General features: G+C 43.1%; 1 protein-coding gene across 5 annotated transcripts in view; it reads left to right on the top strand.

The window, feature by feature from the left end:
- The window catches only part of NEK6 (NIMA related kinase 6), a 222,848-nt gene that overhangs the window by 198,357 nt on the left and 12,202 nt on the right, over positions 1-12,289 (top strand). For all 5 annotated transcript variants that reach the window (XM_077283551.1, XM_077283555.1, XM_077283553.1 and 2 more), the window contains one exon: positions 3,381-3,494. In XM_077283551.1, the coding sequence (XP_077139666.1) occupies positions 3,381-3,494 (114 nt within the window). The remainder of the gene's footprint in view (positions 1-3,380; positions 3,495-12,289) is intronic.

The following is a 12,289-nucleotide window of genomic DNA, read 5'->3' on the forward strand; positions in this document are numbered from 1 at the left end:
AAGGAAATAGAGGCAAGCGGGACAACATTTGTAATAAAACCCAATTGCGAAAATGATTTTTGGCCCAAAACACAAGCGTTTAAGTAAAAAAAAAAAAAAAATTACCCCCAAAAATGGGTAACCCCTTTAAGTAAAAAAAAATTGTCCCAAAAAGATGAATAACCCCGTTAAATAAAGAGAAGAAATTGTCCCCGATTATGGGCTACCCCTTTAAGTAAAGAAAAGTCCTGAATGATGAACAGCCCGTTTAAGTAAAAAAAAAAAAAAGTCCCCAAAAGTGGACAGCCCCTTTAAGTGAAAAAAAAAAGATTGTCCCCAAAGATGGACAGCCCCTTTAAGTTAAAAAAAAAAAAAAAAAAAAAAAGGAAAACATTTTGACTTTCAAGAGTCCAGAAAAGCTGGGTAAGAATATCTGTAGGAGACGCAATGTTAAAAAGCATGTTGTTCGTCATCCAGCTTTTCCATTAAACATCTGAGGGACTCGGGGACTTGTACTGCAACTTTTCACGAAAACTCAGAAAAATCCCAAACTTTTGTCTCCTGCGCCTTTTTGGTTCAGATACAACAGTGGAAATAGTTTGGGGCCCTCTGCCGCCCTCTTGTGTTCAGAAGTAGGTATGCAGCAGCCTTTGGGACTGATTCCTCTCGGAATGCTGGGGTAGAATTTGGGGGATCGTGTTCCTTTTGGTCACCTGACAGGTATATAACGTGGAGTCTACATCATTTATTAGTCTCATTATTTTCCCTTTTGAATATCGAGTCGCGCAGTATCACAATAACCAGCATTTTTTTAAATTTATTTTTTGCTTATTTAAATGCATTTGTTTTGCAGATTGTGAATAATTCAGCTGAGTTTTTGTGGCGAGGTTTAGACGGTGTCACTTGTGGACTCGAAATGATTTTCTTTTTGTCACAATAGGGGTTTAATGTCTGTCATGGAAGGACACTCGTTCTGCATTGTATCCATGTCACAATGCATAGTAATGAACAGACTCTCTAACCTGAGGACGGAAGGGCAGAATAATTATCAAATAATCCCTTATTAAAATCCTAACGAGAGGCATTAAACATCAGCCAGAGAAAGGGCCCCCGAAACAAACTGAGCAGCGCATGCCGCTCACAGCAAAACAGGATAATATCCACAATTACCCAGTATAAGCTCATTAGGGTGGGCCGCAGAACGGCTCCAGTGCTGGGGGGTGACAGTGAAGGACAGTGACAAGGAGCTCTCCAATCACATAATGGTTTAATAAGCAGCTGGGACACAGCGAGGAGTCGGCCACAGTGGGAACATGCTGCCGCTTGCTTACTGAACCTGGAGGCGAGATTAACCCTTACGGGACCACCAGAGCCCGGGAGGGAGAAGGTAGACTACACAGGAAAAGAAAGCAATATGACTACGAGTCCTTTTCCCTGTCTGTAACATAATGGAAGTACTGAAGAATAGTCTGGATTGTTGTTCACACTAGTCGCAGATAGGAGGTAGGGACTGCACCCCTAGAAGCACATACAGATACCGCAAATAGGGATTTCATATTCACTCATCACATCGCGGAAGGTACAGAAATAAGTGGTGCAACGTTTCAAGTGTAACACGCTTCATCAGGTGTGTAGGCAAGGGTCGCATAAGTAAGAGTGCAGGATGGGCTTCCCCAAAGGACACAATCCTGCATCCCGTTTGCGGGCAGGATTGTAAAATAAGTATTATGAGTATTCCAGATCCACTAATCACATCGCGGAAGGTACAGAAATAAGTGGTGCAACGTTTCGAATGTAACACATTTCATCAGGTGTGTAGGCAATGGTCGAATAAGTAAGAGTGCAGGATGGGCTTCCCCAAAAGGACACAATCCTGCATCCCGTTTGGGGGGAAGGATTGTAAAATAAGTATTATGAGTATTCCAGATCCACTAATCACATCGCGGAAGGTACAGAAATAAGTGGTGCAACGTTTCGAGTGTAACACATTTCATCAGGTGTGTAGGCAATGGTCGAATAAGTAAGAGTGCAGGATGGGCTTCCCCAAAAGGACACAATCCTATATCCCGTTTGCGGGCAGGATTGTAAAATATATATTATGAGTATTCCAGATCCACTAATCACATCGCGGAAGGTACAGAAATAAGTGGTGCAACGTTTTGAGTGTAACACACTTCATCAGGTGTGTAGGCAAGGGTCGCATAAGTAAGAGTGCAGGGTGGGCTTCCCCAAAAGGACACAATCCTGCATCCCATTTGGAGGGCAGGATTGTAAAATATGTATTATGAGTATTCCAGATCCACTAATCCCATCGCAGTAGGTGCAAAAATAAATGGTGCAATGTTTCAAGTATAACACCCTTCATCAGGCGTGTAAGCAAGGGTCACTGCACATGAGGGAGAGCTAGGATACGGCAAGATCTTATTGACTTATAATGAGGTTCATCGGGTTTCTGATCGGATTCCGGTAGTCCGCTGCTAACCAGGTCTTTTCAGTCAAACACTACGGGAACTGATGGAATAAAGCCTTAAAGTTATTACTCAGCCTCTCTGGGTCCAACTCTCCGTCGCTGCTCCCAGTATCTCGTGTTGGCTGCAGCGCTGATGTACATTGACAGCGCTGCAGCCAATCAGTAAGTTTAGCCTGAGTTGATGTCACGAGCTACTTAGCTATTGGCTGCGGTGCTGTCGATGTGATATCAACGCTGCAAACAATAACAGATACCAGGAGCTGTGGGTAAGACTCTGCTCTGGACCTGGGGAGGGTGAGTAAAAACATTTTTTTAAGAAACTGCAGCCGTGGGACATAGGTTTTCTGAAACAAAAAAAACTTTATTTGTAGAGACCCTTCTGCCATGCAATGAAAGCCCATTACTAAAAATGTCACCTGATAGCGTGGGATGACAGAGTTTTAATCCAGATTTAGCGGTGGAGGCTTCATTTATTTTTAGTCTATACGTAAATAAAGAAAATAATGCACTGTCTGAAGTCTATGGCAGATCCACCCGCTCTGTGACATGTCATCACATATTCAGAATTTTCAAATGGACTGTCCTAATCTGGTCAAGGAAGTGGCACCCGGTCATGGCGGCACCCCATTATGGTGGCGCTTAGTCATGGCGGCACCCAGCCATGGCAGCACCTTGTTATTGCGGCACCCAGGTCATGGCGTCACTGTTATGGCAGCACCCAGTCATTGCGGCACCTAGTTATGGCGGCACCTGGTCATCAGAGCACCTAGTTAAGGTGGCACCCAGGTCATAGCGGCACATTCTTGTGCCTCCTCTGCTCTCTGATCTGGTCCCTGTTTTTTTGGTTTGCAGGTAACGTTGTTCTGTGTTTCTTAGAGGCCTTTCATATGTTGGATTAGATGTGTAATGAGTCTCCCCTTCTCCCGTGCAGATGGCAGCACTTCAGAGCCCTTTCTACGGCGACAAAATGAACTTGTTTTCTCTGTGTCAGAAGATAGAACGGTGTGAATATCCTCCCCTGCCCACCGAACACTACTCAGAAAAGGTAAGCACGGCTTGCTTTCATCCTGCGCTCTGCACCTTGACAGAGAGATCACCTGGCATCTGTCAGCCGGCTGTCAGTCTGTCTGCCTCCTTTATCCGCTGCCTATAATTGTTATTGATGTGTCTTCTCTGGGAATTGTAGTGCTGTCTGTGTGTAGACATTTGTTTGCTTTTGTAACAAAAGCTTAAAACGGCATAAAAAGCCGTCGTCAGCGATATTAGAAGCGTTTAGCAGCAGAGGGATATTGCTTCCTGCGCACTGACATTGCTTTGCTCCCTCTACCCATCTTGGTGCAGACAGTTGCGTTTCCTTCAGACGTCAGCGAGTTTTCTCACACGCTGAAAAATGGACTAATTTTCATCAGTGTTTGTCTCGTGTCCTTTTTTCACGTACCCAAAACAAACTGATGGAGGTTTTGTAAAGGGGTTGTCCACGTTTGGGCTACAAGTTTGCCTTCACTCCATTTGACTGCAGACTTGTGAATCCTCAAAGTGCACAGTGTGTCAGGACTGGGAGCATGCAGGTGCATGACGGCAAGTATGTGCTGTGCATACATGCGGTCACATGCCGACTAGCTGTGTGTGTCCTTACCCAATGCAAGGCCGGACACGTCTAGTCGGAATGTGGCTGGAAGTACTCAAATTGTGATGACTGTCCGCTCCCAGCACCGGATAATCCTGACAGTATGCACTGTGCGTGTTTGTTATGATTCACAAGTCTGCAGTCCCATAGAGTGACTGAAGACTTGTACCCCAAGCCTGGACAACCCTTTTAAGCTTCTCGTATCACAAGTGAATTTCACAGTCCGCATACAGAACTTACAGCTTAATATGTGTCTACGATGCTGTAAATTTGAGTAGAAAGACCCCCAGCCAGTCCAGGCTAAACAGACCGTGAAATATGCCAAACATTGCGTGAAAAACGGGCAGCACACGGATGGCATACAAATGCTGTCCAATTTTTTTCCCCCAGATCCATAAACTTGTATTTGTGACTCGTATCAAAACCAGACAACCGGTGCGGACCGCTTAGTCCGCGAAACTTCCCGGCCATGTATAGACTATATAAGGTGCAAAAAAACCTCCTACATGAAAACATGAGACGTTATACAGGATGAAGTTTGGGATCAAGGTCTACATCAGTGTTACCCAAGTTCGGTCCTCAAGATTCTCTTCGTATTGCCCAGGTGAGAATTCCATCATCTAGACAGGCAACAATTCCATCACCTGGGTCATACTAAGGAAATCCTGAAAACATGACCTGTTGGTGGCTCTTGAGGACTGGAGTTGGGGACCACTGGTCTACATAATTATATTAAGTATAATGGATCTAATGCAGAATAAGAACCCAGATCCTATATTTGAGTCTTCGGTAAGCTCCATGCTCGGCGGCGTGTGTGCACCGAGCCCTGTCTGCATTTCACGCTTCTGTGACACTCGGCTCAGTATTTGCCTGTTGGCTCCTGGAATTAGTGTAAGTTGACAGATGTGTTTCCTGTCTGTACAATTACTGTCTGTCCACCTCCCTCTGGCAGTGCTAAAGAGCACATGTACGTACAGTGATACAGCGGAGGGTGCGAAGGAGTGTTCAAGGCTCCAAAGCACCAGCTCCGTCAGAGCCAGGCTCCAGATGGTGTGCATGCACTATTAGCACAGCGCCAGAGTGAGAGTGCGTAGGGCGAGCCCTTTGGCTCTGGTTTAGCTGTCTGTACATGCTGCTTCTGCCAGGAAAAGTAGCACGTCTTCCCTTTGTCAGAGATTTGGTTCGGCGTGAGATAATCTCCTCCATAAAGAACACTGAGCGGCACGTAGATTAAAAATGAATGGCCGGACCCTAGCTGACCTCTTCTACCTGCTGATCCTTGGCCTTAATTTATATTCTGGATTGTGCGATGTCTATCCAAAGCGCTCTCCTGGGGTCTCGTCTTGTATCCACAATAGTTCATGAAAAATGATCCTTCGTGAAACTACCCCAGAGTGCTTGACAATCCAGCTTTAGACCATAACCTCTAGTGGCACATTGTATCCTGCAATCTGGGGATTCTTTTGTAGGCATCTGAGATACTCTGCTATATATGTTGCCTAAATAAATCAGCGCTTGTTACCACTGACCCGACAAATATCAATGTAGTTACAAGGGAAGCATGTGTCATTTGTTGCCTCTGTTAAATGATTGCATACAAATTTAATGAAAGATGGCAACAAAGCCCGGTGTGTTGGTAAGATAAAGCTGGTGACCTAATTCTTGTCTCATGGAAGCCCATCGACCATAGTTATGTTTCTTCAGACAGTTTTAGGCTTTAAGAGCTCTGTAAACCTGCGTGACTGAATACTACACTGACAGCTTTCTACATTGAAGAGTCATTCCCATCATTAAAAGTGATCACCTATCCAAGAACAGGGCTCCGAAATGCCCCGACTGGGATTTAGTGCTGTAATCTGCGGTGTCCGATAATCATGGACAATGGATGGAATGGTGGTGGTCATGTTTGGCCACCGCTTCATTGTGACTAGTCATTTCAGCTGCTGTTCTCGGCTATCTCCAATCTATTCATCTGTATGTGCAAATATCAGCAGTGGAACAGTGGAGTTTTCTGCTGACGCTCCCATATGTCACCCATATAGCATTATATATATATATATATATATATATATATATATATATATATATATATATATATATATATATATATATATATATACAGGTCCTTCTCAAAAAATTAGCATATAGTGTTAAATTTCATTATTTACCATAATGTAATGATTACAATTAAACTTTCATATATTATAGATTCATTATCCACCAACTGAAATTTGTCAGGTCTTTTATTGTTTTAATACTGATGATTTTGGCATACAACTCCTGAAAACCCCAAAAACCTGTCTCAATAAATTAGCATATCAAGAAAAGGTTCTCTAAACGACCTATTACCCTAATCTTCTGAATCAACTAATTAACTCTAAACACATGCAAAAGATACCTGAGGCTTTTAAAAACTCCCTGCCTGGTTCATTACTCAAAACCCCCATCATGGGTAAGACTAGCGACCTGACAGATGTCAAGAAGGCCATCATTGACACCCTCAAGCAAGAGGGTAAGACCCAGAAAGAAATTTCTCAACAAATAGGCTGTTCCCAGAGTGCTGTATCAAGGCACCTCAATGGTATGTCTGTTGGAAGGAAACAATGTGGCAGAAAACGCTGTACAACGAGAAGAGGTGACCGGACCCTGAGGAAGATTGTGGAGAAGGACCGATTCCAGACCTTGGGGAACCTGAGGAAGCAGTGGACTGAGTCTGGTGTGGAAACATCCAGAGCCACCGTGCACAGGCGTGTGCAGGAAATGGGCTACAGGTGCCGCATTCCCCAGGTAAAGCCACTTTTGAACCATAAACAGCGGCAGAAGCGCCTGACCTGGGCTACAGAGAAGCAGCACTGGACTGTTGCTAAGTGGTGCCAAGTACTTTTTTCTGATGAAAGCAAATTTTGCATGTCATTCGGAAATCAAGGTGCCAGAGTCTGGAGGAAGACTGGGGAGAAGGAAATGCCAAAATGCCTGAAGTCCAGTGTCAAGTACCCACAGTCAGTGATGGTGTGGGGTGCCATGTCAGCTGCTGGTGTTGGTCCACTGTGTTTCATCAAGGGCAGGGTCAATGCTTTATGGAGATGAAGATTTCATTTTCCAGCACGACCTGGCACCTGCTCACAGTGCCAAAACCACTGGTAAATGGTTTACTGACCATGGTATTACTGTGCTCAATTGGCCTGCCAACTCTCCTGACCTGAACCCCATAGAGAATCTGTGGGATATTGTGAAGAGAAAGTTGAGAGACGCAAGACCCAACACTCTGGATGAGCTTAAGGCCGCTATTGAAGCATCCTGGGCCTCCATAACATCTCAGCAGTGTCACAGGCTGATTGCCTCCATGCCACGCCGCATTGAAGCAGTCATTTCTGCCAAAGGATTCCCAACCAAGTATTGAGTGCATAACTGAACATTATTATTTGATGGTTTTTTTGTTTGTTATTAAAAAACACTTTTATTTGATTGGACGGGTGAAATATGCTAATTTATTGAGACAGGTTTTTTGGGTTTTCAGGAGTTGTATGCCAAAATCATCAGTATTAAAACAATAAAAGACCTGACAAATTTCAGTTGGTGGATAATGAATCTATAATATATGAAAGTTTAATTGTAATCATTACATTATGGTAAATAATGAAATTTAACACTATATGCTAATTTTTTGAGAAGGACCTGTATATATATATGATACACACATTTCCTATCTTGCATTAGTTCAGTTACTTTCTGTTGATAACAGCCTCACTCTTCGCTCCCTGCATCCTCCGACTGTAACATTAAAGGGGTTTTCCAGTACTGTGATATTGATGATCTATATGTAGGAGAGGTGATAAATATCAGATCAATGGGTGTCCGACATCTGGCATTCCCACCCTCAGATTGCTGTTATTGCTGTGTACGGGGTGGAATAGCACGGCCCTATACAGTGGCAGATCTGCAGTACCCAGGAACATCCGGCCGCTACCGGGGCAGATTTATAAGGATCCTGGGCGTCAGATCATCTATATCATAGTGAATAACCCTTATTATACTACTTACTGGTAACCATGAGAATTACTAGTGTATCATGTATGGTAATATCTGAATAGATCTACAGTGCTTTAAAGGGTTACTCCAAACATTGCAAGTTATCACTTACCCACAAGATCCAAGATGTTCTCGAGAACGGTGCTGTGAAATGCATTTCACTTCTCCCTTCATTGTGTATAGGACTGTCGGAGAGGGAGGATAATGGAGGTCGGACCACCACCATTCAACTTACCACCCATTCTGTGGGACTATCTCATGGATGGGTGGGTGACGACTTGTAATGTTGGGAATAACTCTTTGGGTAAATGTTAGGAACTAGTAATATTCCTTGTTATATGGGGTAATGATTAGATTAATAATTTTTCTATGGTGATGTATAGGGGTTAGGGAATTATTACTTGTGGTTATAGATGACTGAAATCAGTCTTCTTCCATTGCTCCATGGTCCGGTTCTATTGACCACACGCCCATTGTAGTCACTGTAGTGGTGGACAGGGATTAGTATGGGCACTCGGACTGGTGTGTGGTTACACAGCAAGCGCTGTTCTGTGTTCTGACATCTTTCTATCATAGCCAGCATTAAATTTTACAGTAATTTGGGCTACGGTTACCTGTCTGTGGGATTGGCTTGCCTTTACTTCCCATGTGTTTTAATAAATCTTTGCCACCTGTCATCCTCCAGCAGGTTCACCAGTTGTCCCTTCTTCAAGGCTCTGTTCTAGGACCCTTACTCTTCTCAATCTATACACTTGGCCTGGGACAACTCATAAAGTCCCATGGATTCCAGTACCACCTTTTTGCCGATGACTCTCAGATCTACCTCTCTGGCCCAGACGTCACCTCTCTGCTATCCAGAATCCCAGAGTGTCTATCAGCCATATCCTCCTTCTTCACCTCTCGCTTCCTTATACTCAATATGGACAAATCTGAACTCATCATCTTTCCTCCATCTCATAGATCTTCCTTACCTGACCTATCTATCGCAATTAACGACATCACGCTTTCCCCTGTACTGGAAGTCCGCTGTCTCGGAGTAACCCTTGACTCTGCCCTGTCCTTCAAACCGTACATCCAAGCTCTTTCCACCTGCTGTCGCCTCCAGCTCAAAAATATCTCCAGAACCCGTCCTTTCCTCATCCGTCAATCTACTAAAATGCTTGTGCATGCCCTCATCATCTCCCGTATTGACTACTGCAACATCCTTTTCTGTGGCCTCCCTGCTAACACTTTTGCATCTCTCCAGTCCATCCTTAACTCTGCTGCCCGACTAATTCATCTCTGTCCTCTCTACTCCTCCGCTTCCCCCCTCTGCATATCTCTTCACTGGCTCCCATTCCCTCAACGTATCCAGTTCAAATTACTAATCCTGACCTACAAAGCCATCCACAACCCGTCTCCTCCATATATCTCTGAACTAATTTCTCAATATCTTCCCTCACGTAATCTCCGGTCCTCCCAAGACCTCCTTCTCTCCTCCACACTTATTCGCTCCTCACCCAACTGCCTCCAAGACATCTTCCGAATATCCCCCATCCCCTGGAATTCTTTGCCCCAACACGTCCGACTATCAACCACATTTGGATCCTTCAGATCGAACCTGAAAATCCATCTCTTCAGGAAAGCCTACAGCCTGCACTGACCCCGCTGCCTCCTCATCACTACCGGAGATACCGCCTCACCAACACCGGAGCTCCTGCAACCCCAACCTACTGTCTCCTTCCCCACCATCCTGTAGAATGTAAACCCGCAAGGGCAGGGTCCTCGCCCCTCTGTACCAGTCTGTAATTCTTAGTCTGCTTACTGTAAGTGATATCTGTAATTTTTATGTTACCCCTTCTCAGGTACAGCACAATGGAATCAATGGTGCTATATAAATAATAATAATTGCATGGACTGTACTGCTGAAGTTCTCTACAGATAAGTTTAGAAGCGCCTATCAAAGATAATGATGATGACTGCACAGGACCTGTGCACATTATAATGTAGGACACCATGGTTCAGCCTCCCCGACTTGTATACTTTTATTATATTTAGGAAAATATAGGTGTAAGGACACAGTGAGTGCTAGGAATCAAGATGGAGGGTGAAGGGAAGAAAATAGGAGACGTTTACTTATTTCCATGTAGTTCAATGAATAAGAGAAGTGTAAAGTGTGACAGTCGGGTGCAGGGGTGCAGTTCTAGTAGAAAAACTGAGCTCTTTTTTTAATGTTATGCTGTTCCCCTACTAGTAAGTCAGATCCCTAGCAACACAAACATATTGATCCTAATAAGATAATTAACAAGTGACAGACCTCTGTACCCCTTGTATGCCCCCGGTCACTGCCGGGCTGCTTTCAACGCCCTTTAAAAGCCAGAAACACACATTCGGCAGTAATTGACAGGGTTATTGAATGTCACTGTAACATGTCCACATAAAACCTGCCCCAACCGTCCATCTCCATGTACTTTCCAGCTATGAGCATCTCTGGGCAGTGAATCAATATCGCAATCAATTATCAAACCAGCACGATCAGGTGGCTCAGCGGACATTGTTGGCCTGTACAGACATCAATAATCCAGGGAAATATCAGCTATCCGGCCTCGTGGATTTTTTTTTCTTCAAGCTCACAGCGAATATATTCAATTGATCATGTTTGAATGTTGCTTTTTTTCTTCTTTATTTTTCCTCATCTCTTATGTCCCCCTGAGAGCGCAGAGCGGAGCGCAGAGTAGCGCGGTGTGCTGCTGATCAGCTCAGTCGCTCCCCAGAGTCCTGATCCCGCGCAACCTCATAAAGATCCTGACTAAAGCGGCAGCTTTCCTCCTGGTTCACTCCACCACTAATTCTGTTTTCATGCACACCAATTGTGTTCATTATGTGTGATAAAATATTAAATGCTTCCAGTGTAACAAACCAGAGGAGAAGCAAGGAAATTGCTCTTTTAGCTGTAATACCATTGATTTGCCATTATTGGGCCACAGTCCTGAGCCGGCCAATTAAACCATGAAAAGGCAGTGATCTGGAGGGAGTGCAGGATATCAGAGGCTTTATATTTATAACCACATTACATTTCCAAACATTTTATAATAAAGTGCGTGACGAGAAATAGAAAGGACGCAAGGGTGCGGAGCACAATGTTATATTATGGTTAGGGGCACATCGCAACTACATACATACATGTGTATCTATAGCTATATATTATCTATCTATACTCCATCTATCTATTATCTATCTATCATCTATTTATTATATATCTATCTATTATTTATCTATTATCTATTATTTATTGTCTATTTATCTTATCTATCTATTATCTATATATTATCTATCTATTCTCTATCTATCTATCATCTATCTATCTTTTATTTATCTATTGTCTATTTATGTTATCTATATATTATCTGTCTATTATCTATCTATATATTATCTATCTATCATCTATCTATCTATTTATTGTCTATTTATCTATCTATCATCTGTCTATCATCTATTATCTATCATCTATTTTCTATCTATTATCTATCTATCTATCATCTATTATCTATCTATTATTTATCTATTGTCTATTTATCTTATCTATTCTCCATCTATTATCTATTTATTATCTATTTATCTATCTATTGTCTATTTATCTTATCTATCTACTATCTATTATCTATCTATCTACCTACCTATTATCTGTCTATATATCTATGTATCATATATCTATTTATCTATATATAGCTCTCTATTATCTACAGGTGCTTCTCACAAAATTAGAATATCATCAAAAAGTGAATTTATTTCAGTTCTTCAATACAAAAAGTGAAACTCATATATAATATAGAGTCATTACAGACAGAGTGATGTATTTCATGTGTTTATTTCTGTTAAAGGGAATCTGTCACCTCATTTTTCATATATAAGCTGCGGCCACCACCATTAGGGGCTTATCTACAGCATTCTGTAATGCTGAAGATAAGCCCTGATGTATCCTGAAAGATAAGAAAAACAAGTTAGATTATACTCACCCAGGGGCGGTCCCGTGCGGTCCGGGTCCGATGGGCATCGCAGGTCCGGTGCCTCCCATCTTCATGCGATGACGTCCTCTTCCTTGCTTCTGTTGCGGCTTCTACGCAGACATAATTCTCTGTCCTGTTGAGGGCAGAGCAAAGTACTGCAGTGCGCAGGCAGCGGGAAAGGTCAGAGAAGCCCAGCAC

The sequence above is a fragment of the Ranitomeya variabilis genome, chromosome 2 (genome assembly GCF_051348905.1).
Source record: "Ranitomeya variabilis isolate aRanVar5 chromosome 2, aRanVar5.hap1, whole genome shotgun sequence".
In the NCBI taxonomy this organism is placed as follows: domain Eukaryota; kingdom Metazoa; phylum Chordata; class Amphibia; order Anura; family Dendrobatidae; genus Ranitomeya; species Ranitomeya variabilis.